Source organism: Macrotis lagotis, chromosome 4 (assembly GCF_037893015.1).
Source record: "Macrotis lagotis isolate mMagLag1 chromosome 4, bilby.v1.9.chrom.fasta, whole genome shotgun sequence".
Taxonomy (NCBI): Eukaryota; Metazoa; Chordata; class Mammalia; order Peramelemorphia; family Peramelidae; genus Macrotis; species Macrotis lagotis.
This window is the reverse complement of record NC_133661.1, coordinates 206,410,468-206,430,136: the sequence shown is the minus strand read 5'-3', so window position 1 is coordinate 206,430,136 and position 19,669 is coordinate 206,410,468. Positions and strand designations below refer to the sequence as shown.

The 19,669-nt window shown below is 36.5% G+C and overlaps 1 protein-coding gene across 1 annotated transcript in view; it reads right to left on the bottom strand.

The window, feature by feature from the left end:
• Positions 1 to 19,669, bottom strand: part of LOC141522153 (sodium/nucleoside cotransporter 2-like) — a 51,435-nt gene that overhangs the window by 28,387 nt on the left and 3,379 nt on the right. The window contains exons 2-5 of the mRNA XM_074235319.1: positions 17,183 to 17,296; positions 16,989 to 17,077; positions 14,793 to 14,884; positions 8,745 to 8,928 (exon numbers count right to left, since the gene is read on the bottom strand). Coding sequence (XP_074091420.1) covers positions 8,745 to 8,928; positions 14,793 to 14,884; positions 16,989 to 17,077; positions 17,183 to 17,263 — 446 coding nt within the window. The 5' untranslated portion in view covers positions 17,264 to 17,296. The remainder of the gene's footprint in view (positions 1 to 8,744; positions 8,929 to 14,792; positions 14,885 to 16,988; positions 17,078 to 17,182; positions 17,297 to 19,669) is intronic.

Sequence of the window (19,669 nt, the reverse complement as noted above, 5' to 3'; positions counted from 1 at the left end):
ACTATACCTAGCCAGAAATAGTGGTCACTCATGACTTAACCATGACTCTGAGAGAATGATTTAAAAATAATATGTCCTTAAAAGGGGTGATAGTAAGGAGACAGGAGGCTGGAGGAAATTGAACAGGGTAAATCACAGTACATAAAGAGGTACAAAGGACCTATTGCAATAGAGGGGAAGAAGGGGAGGAGTTGAGAACTGCCCAAGTCTTACTTTCATCAGATTTGGCTCAAAGTTAATGTACACATTTAGTTAAGTTAAGAAACTTATCTTACCTTTCAAGTATTAAAAGGGGAAAGGGGGAGGGGGGAAAGAGGCATTAACAGAGGGAAGGTAAGGAAGAAGGTGCAAATGGAAAGGGGAAAGAAAGGGGAAGGGGGTTGGATATAAGGGGGCAACACACTGAAGGTGGTGGCATTCAGAAAGAAAAAAATGGGGAATGTGGATGAAGTGAAAAAAGGGAGAAAATACAAATAGAGGGAAGATAGCATGGAGGGCAATAAAGAGTTAATAATTATAACTTTGAATGTGAATGAGATGAACTCTCCCTGAAAATGAAAGTGAATAGCAGAGTGGATTAAAAACCAGAATCCTACAATAAGTTGCTTACAAGAAACTCATTTGAAGCAGAGAGATACAGATAGAGTAAAGGTAAAAGGTTAGAGCAAAATATATTTTGCTTCAACTGAAGTGGAAAAAGCAGAAGTAGCAATCTTTATCTCAGACAAAGGAGAGGCAAAAATAGATCTCATAAAAGAGATAAGGAAGGAAACTATATCCTTCTAAAGGGTACCATAGACAATGGAGCAAATTCAATACTAAATATGTGTGCACCAAGTGATATAGCATCCAAATTCTTAGAGGAGAAGTTGAATGAGTTACAAGAAGATATAGACAGCAAAACTCTACTGGTGGGAGACCTCAACCTCCCATTCTCAGATTTAGATAAATCTAACTACAAAATAAACAAGAAGAAAATTAAGGAGGCAAACAGATCATTAGAAAACCAAGGCATGATAGACCTTTGGAGCATAATGAATGGGAATAGAAAGGAATATACTTTTTTTGCAGTAAATGGCACTTACACAAAAATTGACCATGTACTAGGGCATGAAAACCTAAAAATCAAATGCAGAAAGGCAGAAATAGTGAATACATTTTCCCAGATCATAATGCAATAAAAATCATAGAATTAATGATTTCATCCTAGATAATGACAACAATGACAAAACATACCAAAACTTATGGCATACAGCCAATGTAGTTATCAGGAGATATATCTTTAAATACTTACATGAATAAATTAGAGGAAGAGGAAATCAATGAACTAAACATTAGAGAAAGAACAAATTTAAAAAAACCCCAAAGAAATACCAAATTAGAAATTCTAAAAAATAAAGGAGAATTCAATAAAATCAAAAGCAAGAAAATTATTGAACTAATAAATAAAACCAAGAGTTGGTTTATCAATAAAATTCATAAACCTCTGATTAATTTGATTAAAAAAAGAAAGAAAGAAGAAAACAAAATTGCTAGTATCATAAATGAAAAAAGGTGAACTCACCACCAATGAGGAGGTAATTAAAGTAATAATTCAGAATTATTTTGCCCAATTCTATGCCAATAGATATAATCTAAGTGAAATAGATGAATATTTACAAAAATATAAGTTGTCCAGTTAAAATGAAGAGGAAATTAAATACCTAAACAACCCTATCTCAGAAAAAGAAATTCAACAAGCCATTATTGAACTCCCTAAGAAAAAAATCTCCAGGGCCAGATGGATTCACAAGTGAATTCTATCAAACATTTAAGAAACAATTGGTTCCAATCCTATATAAACTTTTTAGAAAAATAGATGAAGACAGAACTCTGTCTAATTCTTTCTATGACACCAATATGGTGCTGATACCTAAACCAGGAAGAATCAAAACAGATAAAGAACATTATAGACCTATCTCCCTAACAAATATAGATGCAAAAATCTTAAATAAAATCTTAGTAAAACTATTATAGCAAGTTATCTCTAGGATAATACACTATGACCAAGTAGGATTTATCCCAGGAAACCACGGTTGGTTCAATATGAGGAAAGCTGTTAATTATATCAGAAATCATATGATTATATCAATAGATGCTGAAAAAGCCTTTGACAAAATAAAGCACCCATTCCTAATAAAACACTAGAGAGCATAAGAAGAAATGGATCATTCCTTAGAATAATAAGCAGTAGCTATCATAAACCATCAACAAGCATTATATGCAATGGGGATAAGCTAGAGGTATTCCCATATAGATTAGGGGTGAAACAAGGATGCCCATTATCACACTACTGTTCAATGCTGTATTAGAAATATTAATTTCGAGATTATGAAAAAGGGTAAAAGCACCACTTGTACAAAAATATTTGTAGCAGCCCTGTTTGTGGTGGCAAAGAATTGGAAATTGGGTAAATGTCCTTCATTTGAGGAATGGCTTAACAAACTGTGATGTATGTATGTCATGGAATACTATTGTTCTATCAGAAACCAGGAGGGATTGGAATTCAGGGAAACTTGGAAGGATTTGCATGAACTGATGTGAGATGAGCAGAACCAGAAAGACATTGTACACCCTAACAGCAACATGGGAGTGATGACCAACCTCGATGGACTTGCTCATTCCAACAGTGCAACAATCAGGGACAATTTTGGGCTATCTGCGATGGAGAATACCATCTGTATCCGGAGAAAGAATCATGGAGTTTGATCAAAGACCAAAAACTATTACCTTCAAATTAGAAAAAAAAACATGTTATCTTATTATGTAATTCTGCTATCTCATACTTTATTTTTCTTCCTTAAGGATATGATTTTTCTCTCATCACATTCAACTTAGATCAGTGTATACAATGGAAATCATAAAGACTAACACACTGCCTTCTGTGTGGAGGAAAAATTGTAAAACTCAAAATAAATAAAATCTTAAAAGAAAAAATGAAATGTTAGCTTCAGCAATAAGAGAAGAAAAAAGAAACTGAAGCAATTAGAATTGGGAAAGAAGAGACAAAACTGTCACTCTTTGAAGATGATATGGTGGTATACTTAGAGAATTTCAAAAAATCATCTAAAAACCTACTAGAAACAATTAGAAAATTTAGCAAAGTGGCAGTATATAAAATAAACTCTCATAAATACTCAACATTTTTATATATGACTAGCAAGATACAGCAGAAAGAGCTAGAAAGAGAAATTCCATTCAAAGTAACTTCAGACAATATAAAATATTTGGGAGTCTACCTGCCAAGGCAGACTCAGAAACTTTATGAAAACACTTGCAAAACACTTCTCACACAAATAAAATCAGATTTAAATAACTGGGCAAATATCAATTGTTCATGGATAGGTTGACTGATATAATGAAAATGACAATTCTACTATAATTAAACTCCTTATTTAGTGTCCTACCAATCAAAATTCCAAAAAATTATTTTAATGAGTTAGAAAAAATTGTAAGTAAATTCATATGGAGAAATAAAAAGTCATGAATTTCCAGGTATTTAATGAAAAAAATGCAATAAAGGGTGGCTTAGCCCTTCCAGATCTAAAAGTATCAGTCATAAGAACTGTCTGGAATTGGCTAAGAAATAAAGTGGTGGATCAGTGGAATAGACTATGTGCAAAAGAAATAGCAGGAAATGATTATAGTAATCTGGTGTTTGGTAAACCCAAAGAGTCCAGCTTATGGGATAAAAACCTCCCTCTTTGATAAAAAGTGTTGGGAAAATTGGAAGTTAATGTGGCAGAAACTTGGATTAGATCAACATCTTACACCCTATACCAAGATAAAATTAAAATGGATACAAGATTTAGACATAAAAGACAATATTATAAGTAAACTATGAAATCAAGGAATAGTTTACCTGTCAGTTCTATGGGAAGGGAAGCAGTTTATTACCAAGGAAGAGTTGGAGAACATCATTAAAAACAAACTAGATTTTGATTACATTAAATTTAAAAGCTTTTGCACAGAGAAAACCAGTATAATCAAGATCAAAAGAAATGCAGTAAATTGGGAAACAATTTTTACAACTATAATTTCTGATAAAGGACTCATTTCTAAAGTATATATATATATATATAGATATAGATATAGATATAGATATATAGATATCTGAGTCATATTTATTAAAAAGGAAAAGCCTTTCCCCAATTGACAAATGGTCAAAGGATATGTGGAAGCAATTTACAGATGAGGAAATCAAAGTGATCCATAGTCATATGAAAAATTCATCTAAATCATTACTTATTAGAGATATGCAAATTAAGCATCTCTGAGGTACCAACCCCACACCTTTCAGACTGGTCAATATGACTGGAAAGGACAATGATCAATGTTGGAATGGATGTGGGAAATTTGGGACACTAATACATTGTTGGTGGAATTGTGAACTCATCCAACCTTTCTGGAGAGCAATTTGAAATTATGCCCAAAGGGCAATAAAAATATGCTTACCTTTTGATCCAACAATACCACTACTGGGTCTATACCCTGAATACATCATAACAAAGGGTAAAAACATCACTTGTATAAAAATATTCATAGCAGCTCTGTTTGTGGTGGCAAAAAAGTGGAATTTGAATGAATGTCCATCAGTTGGGGAATAGCATAACAAATTGTGGTATATGTACATTATGGAACACTTTTGTTGTATTAGAAACCCAGAGAGATGGGAATTCAGAGAAGCCTGGAAGGATCTGCATGAACTGACGTTAAGTGAGATGAGCAGAACCAGAAGAACATTGTACACCATAGTAGCAACATGGGGTTAATGATCAGTTTTATTGGACTTTCTCATTCCATCAGTGTAACAATCAGGGACAATTTGGGGCTATCTATGATGGAGAATACCAGCTGTAGGGGTGACTAGGTGGCACACTAGATAGAGCACTGGCCCTAGAGTCAGGAGTACCTGAGTTCAAATCTAGCCTTAGACACTTAATAATTACCTAGCTGTGTGGTCTTGGGCAAGACACAACCCCATTGCCTTGCAAACAAAACAAAACAAAACAAAATACCAGTTGTATCCAGAAAAAGAATTGTGGAATTTGAACAAATATCAAAGACTATTACTTTTAATTAAATAACCCTATTATCTTATTATGCAAATTTGCTATCGCTTGTATTTTATTTTATTTTTTTCCTTAAGGATATATCTCTCTCAACACATTCAATTTAAATCAATGTATAGCATGGAAGCAATATAAAGACTAACGTACTGCCTTCTGTGGGGGGAATGGAGGGAGGGAAGTGAGATTAGGAGGAAAATTGTAAAATTCAAAAATTAATTAATTAATATATTTTTTAAAAAATAAATTACAATATACCACCTAAAAAAAGTGGGTTCTTATCCAGAAGTCTGAGTTTTGGGATTTATCAGTATCAAGATTTCTTTTTTTTTTTTTTGCAAGGCAAATGGGGTTAAGTGGCTTGCCCGAGGCCACACAGCTAGGTAATTATTAAGTGTCTGAGACTGGATTTGAACCCAGGTACTCCTGACTCCAGGGCCAGTGCTTTTATCCACTGCGCCACCTAGCCGCCCCAGTATCAAGATTTCTATAGTCATTTGCCACTATTTCTTTTGCACCTAATCTATTCCACTTATTTCTTAGTACCAAAAAAGTTTGCTGCCTGATGCTTTAAAATCTGGTATGGCTAGGCTGCCTTCCATTACATTTTTTTCATTAATTCCCTTTTCATTCTTGATTTTTTTCCCTCCATATGAATTTAATTAATATATTTTGAGCTCATTAAACCAATTGTTTTGGAAGTTTCATTGGTATGGCACTGAATAAGCAATTTAATTTGCATAGAATTGTCGTTTTTTTATATTGGTTTGGCCTACCCATTAGCAATTGACATTTGTGATTTTATTTGTATGAAAAATGTTTTATAGTTGTTTTCCTATAGTTACTGAGTCTGCCTTGGCAGGTAGACTCCTTAGTATTTTATGTTCTGTAGTCACTTCTCTTTCTATGTCTTGCTGCTGTGACTTGTTAATAATATAAGCAAGGCTGAGGATTTCTTTTATATCCTACAACTTTGCTAAAGTTGCTATTTGTTTCAAGTAAGTTTTAGATGATTTTCTAAGGTTCTCTTTATACCATCATATAATGTGCAAAGAGCGAGAGTTTTGTTTCTTCATTACCTCTTCTAATTCCTTCAATTTCTTTATCTTCTCTTATTGCTAAAGTTAATCTTTCTAACACAATATTGAATAATATTGGTGATAATGGGCAACCATATTTCACCCTTGATCTTATAGGAAATGCTTCTAGTTTATTACTGTTACATACGCTTGTTGATGGTTTTAGAGAGATTGCTCATCGTTTTAAAGAATAATCCATTATTTCTATGTTCTCAGTGTTTTTAATGAATAAGTGTTGTATTTTGTCAAAAGTTTTTTCAGCATCTATTTCTGTTAGGATTGTTATTGAAATGGTCAATTATGTTGATAGTTTTTCTAATATTGAACTAATCCTGCATTCCTGATATAAATCTTGCTTGATCATAATGTATTATCCTAGTGATAATTTGGTATAATTACTTTGTTAATATTTTATTTAAAATTTCTGTACCCATATTCATTAGAGAAATTGGTCTATATCTGTTTTGACCCTTCCTGGTTTTGGTATAATCACCATGTTGGAGCATAGAAGGAATTTGGCAGAACTCCTTCTTCATCTATTTTTTCAAATAATTTATATATAAAGAATTGAAACTAATTGTTCCTTGAATGTTTTGGGGAAACCATGTGTGAATTCACCTGACCCTGGAGATTTTTTTTTAGGAAACTCCTTCATGACACGTACAATTTCTTTTACTGAGATGCAGTTACTTAAGTATTAATTTCCTCTTTTAACCTGGGCAGTTTTTTTTATTTTTCCAAATATTCATCCATTTCACTTAGATTATCAGGTTTATAGGGAAACAGGCAAAACAGCTCTGAATTATTACTTCAATTTCTTTCACATTGGTGAATTCATCTTTTTCTGTTTTGATATTGGTAATTTTATTTTCTTTTTTTAATCAAATTAACTAAAGATTTATTTATTTAATTTTTTAATAAAACCAATTGTTAGTTTTATTTATTAGTCCAATGGTTTTCTTATTTTTGATTTTATTAATTTCTTCTTTAATTTGCAGAATTTCTAATTTGGTATTTCTATTTTATTTAACCTAATAGAAAAATATTCTTTTGCAAGCATACAGTACTACATACATTAATGACTCAAGAGTAGAGTTGAAAGGATCATTGATTTAGAGGTGGAAGAGAACCTTGATGTTATCTAGTCTGTCTTGCTCATTTTACAGTTGAGAAACTGAAAACAAGAGAAATCTAAGTGCTCCTTGTACAAAAATATTCACAGCAACCCTGTTTGTGCTGGCAAAGAATTGGAAATCAAGTGAATGCCCATCAATTGGGGAATGGTTTAATAAACAGTGGTATATGTATGTGATGGAGCACTATTGTTCTATTAGAAACCAAGAGGGATGGGAATTCAGGGAAGCCTGGAAGGATTTGCATGAACTGATGCTGAGCTAGATAAGCAGAACCAGAAGAACATTGTACACCCTAATAGCAACATGGAGGTGATGATCAACCTTAATGAACTTGCTCATTTCATCTGTGCAACAATCAGGCACAATTTGGGGGTATCTGTGATGGAGAATACCATCTGTATCCAGAGAAAGAATTGTGGAGTTTGAGCAAAGACTAAAGACTATAAACTTTAATTTAAAAAACCCATTATCTTATTATGTAATTTTGCTATCTCTTATACTTTATTTTTCTTCATTAAGGATATGGTTTCTCTCTCATCACATTTAACTTAGATCAATGTATACCATGGAAACAATGTAAACAGACTGCCTTCTGTTGGGGGGGGGGGGATCAAGATGGGGGGAAATTGTAAAATTCTAAATAAATAAATGAATAATTTTTTTTAAAAAAGAAATCTTAGTGCCTAACCCAGGTTCACACAGGTTGTAATTTTCAGAGCCCCTATTCAAACCCAGATATTCTTATTTCAAAATGTCACCTTTCCACTGAACTAAATTGTCTCCCAATTAAGGACTTAGATAGATTCTGGCTAATATAAATTCTCAATGGCCACTTATACCTTGGCTTTCCACTGAATAACTCTACAAGAGAGATTATCCAAAAATAGCAGGAGGTTGCATGTTATCCAATGTAGTTAGGTAAAAATCACAGACATTTTGTTGGAAATGATATCCCATACTCTTTCACTAAGCAATAAGTTTGCTGCTAGAAATTCTAGGATTGTAAAAGGCATATCTGTCAGAATGATCAATAGTTCCAGGAAGTCTGGGGATATGATGCAGGAATATGGGAATGTCAGGCAGTCTAGGAAAGGTATAAAATTTCTGAAACACAATGATATTAACACAGTAAGATAAATTAATGTCTCTTTCAAAAGTTTTCTATTCATCATAGAATTATTGCATTAAACTGGGCTGTAGTTTCTCTAGTTCCTGACACAGAAATTTGAATGGTGAACCAGATTGATTCCCTTCCCTGAAATGACTTTACCAGTGAGTCCAGTATTGTCCACTCTCACAGGAGATACACAGAGAGAAAAAGAAAGAGACACAAAAAAACAAAGAGAGATAAGCAAATGAATTCCACTAAATAGTGGAAGACAACACAATTGTGGGACTGTTGAAGCTCTCTGCCCACTCACCATTTTAGCCAAGGCCACAGCCGAGAATTTCCAAAGGGTTTCCGACATCTCAATAGTTTCTTCCCATAATGCCTTTTAATGAAACTATAAGCCAAAAAGAAGATGACCAAACAGGTGAGGACCAACAAAGCCAGGGCTCTCTGGAAATTCAGGATACAGGCCACCAGGACATAGGCAATATAGGCTAAAGAGAGTTGAAAGAGAAAGGTCAGGAAATGGACTTGCAAGGGGGCAATTGGAACATTTGCCATGAATTTGAAGGATTTGAGCAAGAAAGAGCTGTAGTGAACCTCCCAGACTCAGTCTAGCCCCTGGGCATCAGACAACATTTGACCTAAGTTGAATTACTCAGTTATCTGTTATTTTATTTTATTTCTTTGCCTTTAAAAAATTTTTTTAGTTTATTTACACATTACTAAAATATTCTTGTTTAAGAGTAAACATAATAACCCCTCTCCCACAAAAATATAAAACCTCATGAGAAATAAAGTAAAGGGAAGAAAAAAATGTGTTTCAGTCTGTGTTCTGATACCATAAACTCTGTCTCAAGTGGATCACTTTCTTTATCATAAGTCCAACATTGAAGTTACTTCCATATTTTTCCACAGTTGCTGTTGCTGATTGTGGTTCCCTCTATCCATTCCTCCCCACTACCATCTATTAGATTTTCTCTCTCCTTTCACCCTGTCCCCTCTTCAAAAATGTGCTGTGGGATAGCTGAGTGGCACAGTGGACAGAGCATTGGCCCTGGGGCCAAGGGGCCCCAAGCCCACATCCCACCCCACAGACCCAGAAACCACCCAGCCCCATGGTCCTGGACAGACCACCCAATACCAGCATCTTGCAAAAAGTAAAAAGTAAAATGGTGTTCAATCTGACTATCCTTTCCTATGACACCTTTCTTCAATCACCCACATTCCCCCTCCCCTCCCCTATCCCCCTTCTCTCTGTTTTATTCTAGATGTCTATACCCCATTGGATGTGTATGCTGTTTCCTCTCTGAGACATTTCCAGTGAGAACAAAGGCTCCCTCATTCCCCTCGCCTTCCCCCCCCCCTTCTATACCATTGCAAAAGCCACATGAAATATCTTTTATATGAAATATCTTAGCCTAATCTACCTCTCCTTTCTTTTACTCCCAGTACATTTTTTTCACCCATTGACTCTATTTTTACAATATATCTTCAAATTCAGTTCTCTCCTGTGCTTCATCTATAAAAGCTCCTTCTACCTGCTCTATGAAATGAGAAGGTTCATATGAATAGTATCAGTATCATCTTTCCATGCAAGAATACATGCAGTTCATCATCATTCAGTCCCTCATAATTTATCTTTCCCATCCACCCTCTCTGTGCTTCACCAAGTCCTGTACTTGAAGATCAAACTTTCTGTTCAGCTCTGGACATTTCACCAGGAACATTTGAAATTCCCCTGTTTCATTGAAAGTCCATCTTTTCCCTTGGAAGAGGATGTTCACTTTTTGCTGGGTAGTTGATTCTCAGTTGCATTCCAAGCTCTTTTGTCTTCCAGAATATTGTATTCCAAGTCCAACGAGTCTTTAATGTAGTTGCTGCTAAGTCCTGTGTGATCCTTACTGTAGCTCCACGATATTTGAATTGTGTGTGACTGCTTGTAATCTGTAATGTGAAGGATTTATTTTCCTCAGAGAGCTTTCTTATCTCATTTTCCATCTGGTCAATTCTGTTTTTTAAAGCATTCTTTTCCTCATTAACTTTTTGAACTGTTTTATACATTTGACCTAAAAGCTGGTTTTTAACATGTCATTTTCTTTAGCATACTTTTTGGATTTCCTTGACTAAACTTCTGACTTTATTTTCATGTTTTTTTCCTGCATCTCTCTCATTTTTTTTCCCAATTTTTCTTCTATCCCCCTTATTGATTTTCAAAATCTTTTTTGATCTCTGTCATAGCTTGAGCCCAACTTCTATATTTCTGGGAGTGTTTAGATGCAGAAGCTTGGACTTTCTCATCTTCTGATTATATGGTTTGGTCTTCCATGGGACCAAAGTAATTGTCTAATGGTAAGGTTACTTTTTTATGTTTACTCATTTCTCCAGTCTGTACCTGGTTTGTGGTGCTTTCTGAGCTTATGAATATTATTGGGACACCTCCCTCTGCAAGGACCTCAGTATGTGAGGCTCTGGCTGATCTTCTGGTCTGTTGAATGAACACAAGCGCATCCCTCTGTCCCCGGGGGTTGTGAGAGGGGGGTCCCTGCACTATGGGGGGCCTAGACCAGGGTTTGAATGTGATCAAAGCCCCAGAGTCCTGTTCCAGGGACAGAGGACACACCTCAGAAGTCTTGCTTCACTCCCTTACCTTCATTGGGCTGAGCACTCAGGGCGCAGCAACCTGGAGAGTCCTGCTGGTCGACTCCACCGACCTGCTTCTGTTTCCTGGGATCTGGGCTGCACTGAAGACCACAGTCATGCTGGTCTGGGCTTCACACTCACTCTGGCAAAGGTCTCCCTGCTGATCTTCCATGTTGTGCTTGGTGCTTCCTGGGGTGCAGGTCAGAAAAATGCTTTTGCTGCCAGGAGCCTGCTCTCAGGTGCCCTGGGACTGGTCATAAAACAGCATCTTCCCACTATTTTCCAGGTTACTTTGGGCTGGAAAATTGCCTCACTGGATATTTCTGTGGGTTCTGTCTCTTGATAATTTAGTTAGAGTCATAATTTCAAGGTTTTTGAAATATTTTGGAGTAACTAAGAGAGGCTGTACTCCTGCTGCCATTTTGGCTGCACTCCCTTATTTGCCTCTGTTATTTTATTTTTTAAAAATATGTTATTTTTTCAATAAAAAAAAAATCTGTCCCTTCTCTGTCTTGCTTCATTCCTTTCCCAAAGAAGAATTTTAAAAAAACTTGTTACAAAAAAAGGATAATCCACCAAATAAGTTTCTGCCTTTATCATATTTAAAAGAAAAAATACATAAATATATGTGTTTACATACATCCATATATTCACATATGCATATATATGTAGACATATATACAGGTGTATAAATATATATATATATATATATATATATATAGATATATATATATATATATATATATACATTCTGTACTCCAATTCTCTTGTCTATGGTAAGGTTCCTTTTTTATGTTTACTCATTTCTCCAGTCTGTGCCTGGTTTTAGGGTGCTTTCTGAGCTTATGAATATTATTGGGACACCTCCCTCTGCAAGGACCTTAGTATGTGAGGCTCTGGCTGAAGGTCAATAACATGTTTAATCATATAGCCTCTGAAATCATGTTTGAATCTTACAATGCTCAGAGTATCTACATCTTTACAGAGTTGTTTGTCTTTAGTATATTGCTGTCATTGTATAACCTGATCTCCTGAATCTGTTCACTTCACTCTGCATCACTTGATAAAGTTAAGTGGAATATTCCCTCTTAAGAGTTAATATTCCGGGGCAGCTAGGTGGTGCAGTAGATAGAGCACTGGCCTTGGAGTCAGGATGGCCTGAGTTCAAATCCGATCTCAGACCTAGCTTTGTGACCTTGGGCAAGTCACTTAACCCCATTGCCTTGCAAAAATTAACCCCCCCAAAAAAGAGTTAATATTCCTAGTGAAGTCCCTTCAGGGTTAAAAATCATTAAAACAATGACAACTAGTACTCTTAGACTATTCTTAGAAGACAGAGGGAGAGAGACCATGCATTCCAAGCCAGGCACTCTCCCGATTCTATTGGGGGGCAGGAAATAGTGGACTATTTCCAGAGAGAGACCTTGCATTTTTAGTTAGTCACCTATTTGATGATAAAACTATCTTAACTGGGAGAAGAGTAGACTGTACCCATGAGAAAAACCTTGCATTCCAAATAAGCTCATAAGACTCCTCTTGTTTGATGATAAGTTCCTAGACCTTGTGTTCCAAGACAAGTTACATTACTTCAGTAAGATAGTTATAATCTTCAAGGTTATTCTTACCATCTGGATGGTGAGGTAATATTTTATGAAAAACTTTCATTCTTTCTTTGTTGCTGGGATAGATTTTCACAAGTAGAAGACTAACCAATGAGCTGACAGAGAGGAACAATAGGGAGGAGGAAGGGATCCTGTTAGGCCATACAATCTTGCTTGACTCTCAAATTCAGGGTAGCTTCTTGAACTTCACTAACTTTGTGAGACTTTTCTCAAGAAAAGCCAAAATAAACTTTTTTTTTTGCTCACAGGAGTCTATTTTTTTTTTTTTTTTAGGTTTTTGCAAGGCAAATGGGGTTAAGTGGCTTGCCCAAGGCCACACAGCTAGGTAATTATTAAGTGTCTGAGACCGGATTTTGAGCCCGGATTTGAACCCAGGTACTCCTGACTCCAGGGCCAGTGCTTTATCCACCGTGCCACCTAGCTGCCCCCAAAATTCGCCTTATACTTTTTTTAAAGTAGATTTTTATCCCACACAAAGTCATCCCAGGTTTTTCTGAAACTATAATCTTCACCATTTCTTAGGGCATAATAATATCCCATCATATTTATAGATTAACTTTTCTCAAATTGATGGACACTCCTTCAGTTTCCAATTCTTTACCATTGCAAAAAGAGTTATAAATATTTTTGTTAATCTTTAGATAGAGTTTGGTTTGCTTGGGACTAATCTCTTCTCCTCTTATTCCCCCTTCCCTACTTTCTTTTTTTTCCCTATTTTTCTGTTGTGAAGTATATTTCTGTACCTAGATGGGTATATGTATGGGTTTCCCTCCTTTGACCAGTACCAATGAGAATGAGATACAATGTCATGTGGAGGAGATGGGGAGATCACTAAAGATTGCTGGACCTCCGTTCCTTACCTATCAATTTAGAGACTAAGGAAACAGCATCACTGTAGGAGTGGGACGAGTATTCAGATTTAAAACTAGAAGGATCATAAGATCATAGTTTTAGGACTGGAAAGGGCATTGGAGACTACTCCATCTGACCCCCTCACTTTATGGATGAAGAAAGTAAGACATAGAAAGGTTTAGTGATTTACCTAGGGTCACATCACTAGTAAGAATCTGAGATGGGCTTTGACAACAACTCTATCCTCTATCCACTTTGAAATGCTGCCTCTTAACACTGGAAGTTTTATTTTATGGATGAAAACTAAGTCCAGAAAAGTTCTTTTGAACCCACCCTGTCTTGAACAAGCTTATGATCTTTTGATTTTTCTTCCCTCCCCTCTTTTTTTCCTTTTTCCTTTCTCTCTTTTGTTAAAAATAATTTTCTCCCTTAACCAAATGAGGCAAGATATGTTTAGGTTGTGAAAACAAAATAACTCTACCATCCACCAATATGACTATAATAATAGTATTTAGATAATATTTGGAATTTTAGGGGGCAGCTAAATGGCAAACCAGATAGAATGCCATGCCTAGATATAAGCCCTGATAGCACATATAACCACAGTTTGTTCAGCCATCCACCATTTGATGGGTATCCCCTCATTTTCTAGTTCTTTGACACCACAAAAAGAGCTGCTATAAATATATATATTTTTACACATAAGACCCTTCCTCTTTTTGTTGTAGCTCAGTTGTTTTGATCATGTTTGACTCTTCATGGTCCCATATGGAGTTGTCTTGGCAAAATTACTGAAGGAGTTTGGCATTTCCTTCTCCATTCATTTTGCAAATGAGGAAATTGAGGCAAACAGAGTTAAGAGAACTGCCCATATATTTATGGAGAACTAATGTTTTCAATATTACTTCTTTCAGCTCTAACAAAAAATATTCCAATAAAGCTAAAAATAATTTCAGAGTACTTCAGAGTAAGTAATTATTTTATCTCATTTGAACATCACAACTACCCTGTATGTTGGAGGGACTGTTATATAGAGTGGTTAAGTCACTTGCCAGGGATCACACAATAAGTTTCTGAGGAAGGATTTTAACTCAGGTCTTTTTGGCTCCAGGCCCAGCACTCCATCCACTCTACTACCTAGCAGGGTGTTTTATAGTGATGTAGCACTAATTCACCACAGTGAATTAATATGTCACTTCTTGTTATTTAAAAAAAAAACTGCTGAATGGATAATGTCTCACCTGTACACAGGAGGCCCATTAGAATCTGCCGGAATAACTGGGCATGAGTTTTGTAGAATTGTCTTGCCCTGGAGAAAGGCCACTGGTTCCCCCTTATTAAAGACCAAAATACAAGAAGTTAGAATTACCTTAGCTCCTCACCAGCTCCAACATTCCCAAATCAGGAAGGACACCTTGGTTCCAGGTAGAAACCATCCATGTTTAGTGGATGCCCTCAGAAGATGATGTCTTTGGTATGAAGAAAACAAATCCTGGTTTTCTCAAATCTACCTTTCTGGACCCAAGATCACATCAATCTCATCCTAGCCCTCATGCCACAGGAAGGAAGTGGTAAGAAGAATTTCACTCATCACTGCACCTAAGGATACTGAATGCACAGTAGTCATATGCTGAAGTGGGGGAAGTTGATGGTCTCCTAGGAAGCTATTCTGGACTCTTTTCTTTCCAGAGTCACAGCCTTAACCTATCTATCAGAAATGTTTTTACAGACTAAAAAACTCTGGGATGGGGGTGAGTGGGGAAAGGCCTTCCCTAGTTGACTTGGTTGAAAGGAGGTGTATGAGGATTTCAGGATGATCCCACCTCCTCACTTGTCCCTGAGGTCTCTGAGCTTCACAACCCTACAAGCAGACCTCCTTGTTTCACTGAACCCAACTGTCACTCTTTGAGGTAGTTTTTTCAGGGAGTTTTTTGTTGTGAGGAATAGGAGGGTATTGTTTAATTTCTCAGTATACTGAAGCAATTCAGGCTGCATCAGTTGAAGGGGGAGAAGCTGAATGGGAGGAATCTTAGAACACTAGAACTAGAAGGGACCTCAAAAATCTCCCTCATTTTACATTAAATAAACTAAAGTTTAGAAGAGACTTAACTTAGACTTGAACTATGTCTAAGATGATATAAGGAAGCATCAGAGATGGCATTTGAAGCTAGATATCCATTCCATTACAACAAACTGCTTTGAATAAGGGTGAAATCATCATTTCCAGAAAGAGAGATGGTCATTAAATATGTAATGGTCAGTATGAGCCAGGCACTGTGAAAGCAATAGAGATGCAAAAATGGGCAAAAGACAGTTCTCATTCTCAAGGGAATCATAATAGATTGACAAGCAGGAAAGAGACAAAGATAGAGGCAATATCAAGAAAGGAAAAAAGAATAGAGAGGAGAGACAGAGACAAAAGAAAGTGACAGAGATATAGATAGAAGAACAGAGGAAAGAGAGAGAGAGAGAGAGAGAGAGAGAGAGAGAGAGAGAGAGAGAGAGAGAGAGAGAAGATAATTTGATATTTGTGGTTAAAGTACAAAGGTGGCCTCCACAGGAACTTGGAGCCCAGAAAGTTGTTCTAGAGTCTAGATAGGGAAGTGAGCTTCTGGGCAGAAAAAAAGGTTTGACATGAAGGAGTTAAAATAAAAAAGAATACTGGGATAGGTGTGGGAAATGGTACCTGCTATAAGAATGCATGTGGAGTTCTAGATTTGCCCTTCCACACCTGATTGGGGAGCAATGGTAAATGGTCATTCTTTAGATTTTGTCTCTCTCATCCTTTTCTGAGGAACCTTCCAGTTTTGACTCGATGCTCACCTGTCTCCCCTTACTATCCTCTCATCATCTTCCAAGGGATTCATTCTACTTGGGTCAGCATCCTTTCTAAAGTGTAGTGACTAGAACTGAGCTCCATAGCTCTGGTGGTGGTATGACCAGGACTTCCCTTTCCCTTCTTCTGGACAGTAACCATAATCTGCTATATCATACTAGAGACTCATATAGAATTTGCGGCCACGAAAACCCCCAGAATCCCTAGATTCACTCAAACTTGTCTCACCAAACCTACCCTCTAGGTATAACTTGTCATCTATCTATTAGCAACTTCTATGTTCCAGGCTGAGGACCAAAGTCAAAAGACATCTCTGTCTTCAATGAGCCCACAATCTAATGGAGACAAGACACAATCAGGTAAAAACAAACTACATGCAGGACAAACTGTGGATTGTCTCCTAAGGAAAACACTGAGATTAAGGAAGACTGGGATGCTGAAAGTTGGACTTTATAAAGTTGGGAAGGAAGCGGGGGAAGGTAGGGATAAGGAGGGAGAGAATACCAGATACTGGAAATAACTAGGAAAAAACTCTTATCACTTTTTTTTAATTCTTGTAGGACTTTACATTCCCCCCACCCCATTAAATCTTTTACATCACCTTTGCAAAGTGGAAAGCTCTGATCCATCCCCCAGGTTGTTTCCTGTATCTTCATTCCTTGTTTTTTCTAGAATGTCTGGTTCTTCCTCCTACAAGCATGCACAGAGTCAGGGTAAGTCACAGAGAAGAGTAATGATTTAGACCTGAAGTTGAGACTAACACATACATTTTTGCAAGAGTAGAAGCAGAATTACCATGATATCCAATCCCTGGTTGTCCATATAATTTTCCCTTGGAGGGAGCGAAATAGATTCTTTCTCTTTTTCTTTCTCCATCTCTAGTTACTGTTTGTTGGGGTTTTCTCCAAGCTAAAAGAAAATGCAAAACTAAAGATTGATTTGAACAACAGATATTTGGAGTCAGAAATGTTTTGTTTTGGGGCGGCTAGGTGGTGCAGTGGATAGAGCACTGGTCCTGTAGTAGGGAGTACCTGAGTTCAAATCTGGCCTCAGACACTTAATTACCTAGCTGTGTGGCCTTGGGCAAACTACTTAACCCCATTGCCTTGCAAAAAAAAAAAAACCTAAAGAAAAAAAAAAGAAATGTTTTGTTTTGTTTTAGCAAGGCAATGAATGGGGTTAAGAGACTTGCCCTTCTCCGAGGTACCACCTCACACCTCTCAGACTGCCAATATGACCAGAAAGGACACTGATCAATATTGGAAGGGATGTGGGAAATTTGGGACACTAATGCATTGTTGGTGGAGCTGTGAACTCGTCCAACCTTTCTGGAGAGCAATTTGGAATTACACCCAAAGGACAATAAAAATGAGCATACCCTTTGATCCAGCAATATCACTACTAGGTCTAAACCCTGAAGAGATCATGAGAAAAGGGTAAAAACATCACTTGTACAAAAATATTCATAGTAGTCCTGTTTGTGGTGGCAAAGAATTGGAAACTGAGAGGATGTCCAACAATTGGGGAATGGCTGAACAAATACAAAGACCTAAGTTCAAATCTGTCCTCTGGCAGTGTGTGACTCTAGACAAGTCACTTATTCTCTTTTTGCCTCAGAGTTCTTCCAGGTTGCTGTGAGATTAATATAAGAAATGTGTAAAGTATTTTGCAATCTTTAATGGCCAATATAAATTCTAGCTCTCTTGCTCTATGTGATGATCTCTAGTTTATCCTGAATACATCTTGTTTGTACATTGACGCTTGTATTTTATCTTTCCCATTACCCTACTTAAAATAGCAGGAAAAGGCAGGTTTGCATGATAAATCAAAGTGTTCAATGAACATGAATTCTTGCATAATCATTTTTGTTCTATAATATTTTTGACCCTTTGAATATGCACTACTAAGAGGTGTGTAATTAAGTTGGCATAAAAGATATGAAGGGGTAAAAGTCAAAATTGGGAAGGCATCCAAGGTTGAAACAGATATCCTAAGGACTATAATAAAATATATGACATTGTAAATATCTGCTTGATACAATTTCCCATCTAACAACATTGTATAGTCTCTTTGTACTAGGGCTTGGAATCTACCTACCCCTCAAAGTAACCGAGTTATCCTATTCTATTTAAAGAAAACATTATGGCAAATCAATGTGGGAAACTGAGCAAAAACATAAATGTCTACCTAAGATTTATAAACCACCTCAGATTTTTTAAAAATTCATGAATAGAACACAGAAGCAAAGGTAGGTAACTTATTTTTAATGATTTATTTATTTTTCTCATTACAATAGTCTTGTCGTGAATGTAAACATAATCCCCTCCCCCCCCCCCCAAAAAGATAGAGAAACCTCAAGAGAAATAAAGTATACCTCAGGCTGTGTTCAGATACTATCAACTCTGTCTCTGGGATGGATTTCCTTCTTTATCATAAGTCCTTCAGAGAAGTTGCTTCAATATTTTTTCCCACACTTGTTAATGTTAACTGTATTTCCCTCCATTCTATTCCTTTCCATTCTCATTTATTCTATTTTATCTCTCTCTCTCTCTCTCTCTCTCTCTCTCTCTCTCTCTCTCTCTCATCATCTTGTTCCTCCTCAGAAGTATGTTGTATTTGCCCACCCTCTCCTATCTTCCCTCTCTTCTATCACCTACTCCCCCTTCCTCTCCCCTGTCCCCTTTCTTTATCTTTTTCCTCTAGATTTCTATACCCTATTGAATGTGTATGTTATTTCCTCTCTGAGCTACTTCCAATGAGAAAGAAGAGTCACTCATTCTCCCCTCACCCCTCCCACTTTCCACTCCATTTCAAAAGCTTTTTTTTACTCTTTTACATGAAATATCTTAGCCCATTCTGCCTCTCCTTTCCATTTCTCCTAGTACATTTTTTTCACCCATTGACTCCATCTTTATACTCTAGTATACCTTCATATTCATCTCTCTCCTGTATTTTGTCTATCTATAAGCTCCTTCTAACTGCTCTAATAAATGAGAAGGTTCATATGAATGTTATCAGTATCATCTTCCCATGCAGGAATACATGCAGTCCATCATCATTAAATCCCTCATAATTTACCCTTCCCATCCACCCCGTCTATGGTTCACCTGACTCCTATGCTTGGAGATCAAACTTTCTGTTTAGCTCTGGTCATTTCAACAGAAAAGTTTGAAATTCCCCTGTTTCACTGAATGTCCATATTTTCTCTTGGAAGAGGATGTTCAGTTTTTCTGGATAGTTGATTCTTGGTTGTAATCCAAGTTCTTTTGCCTTCCAGAATAT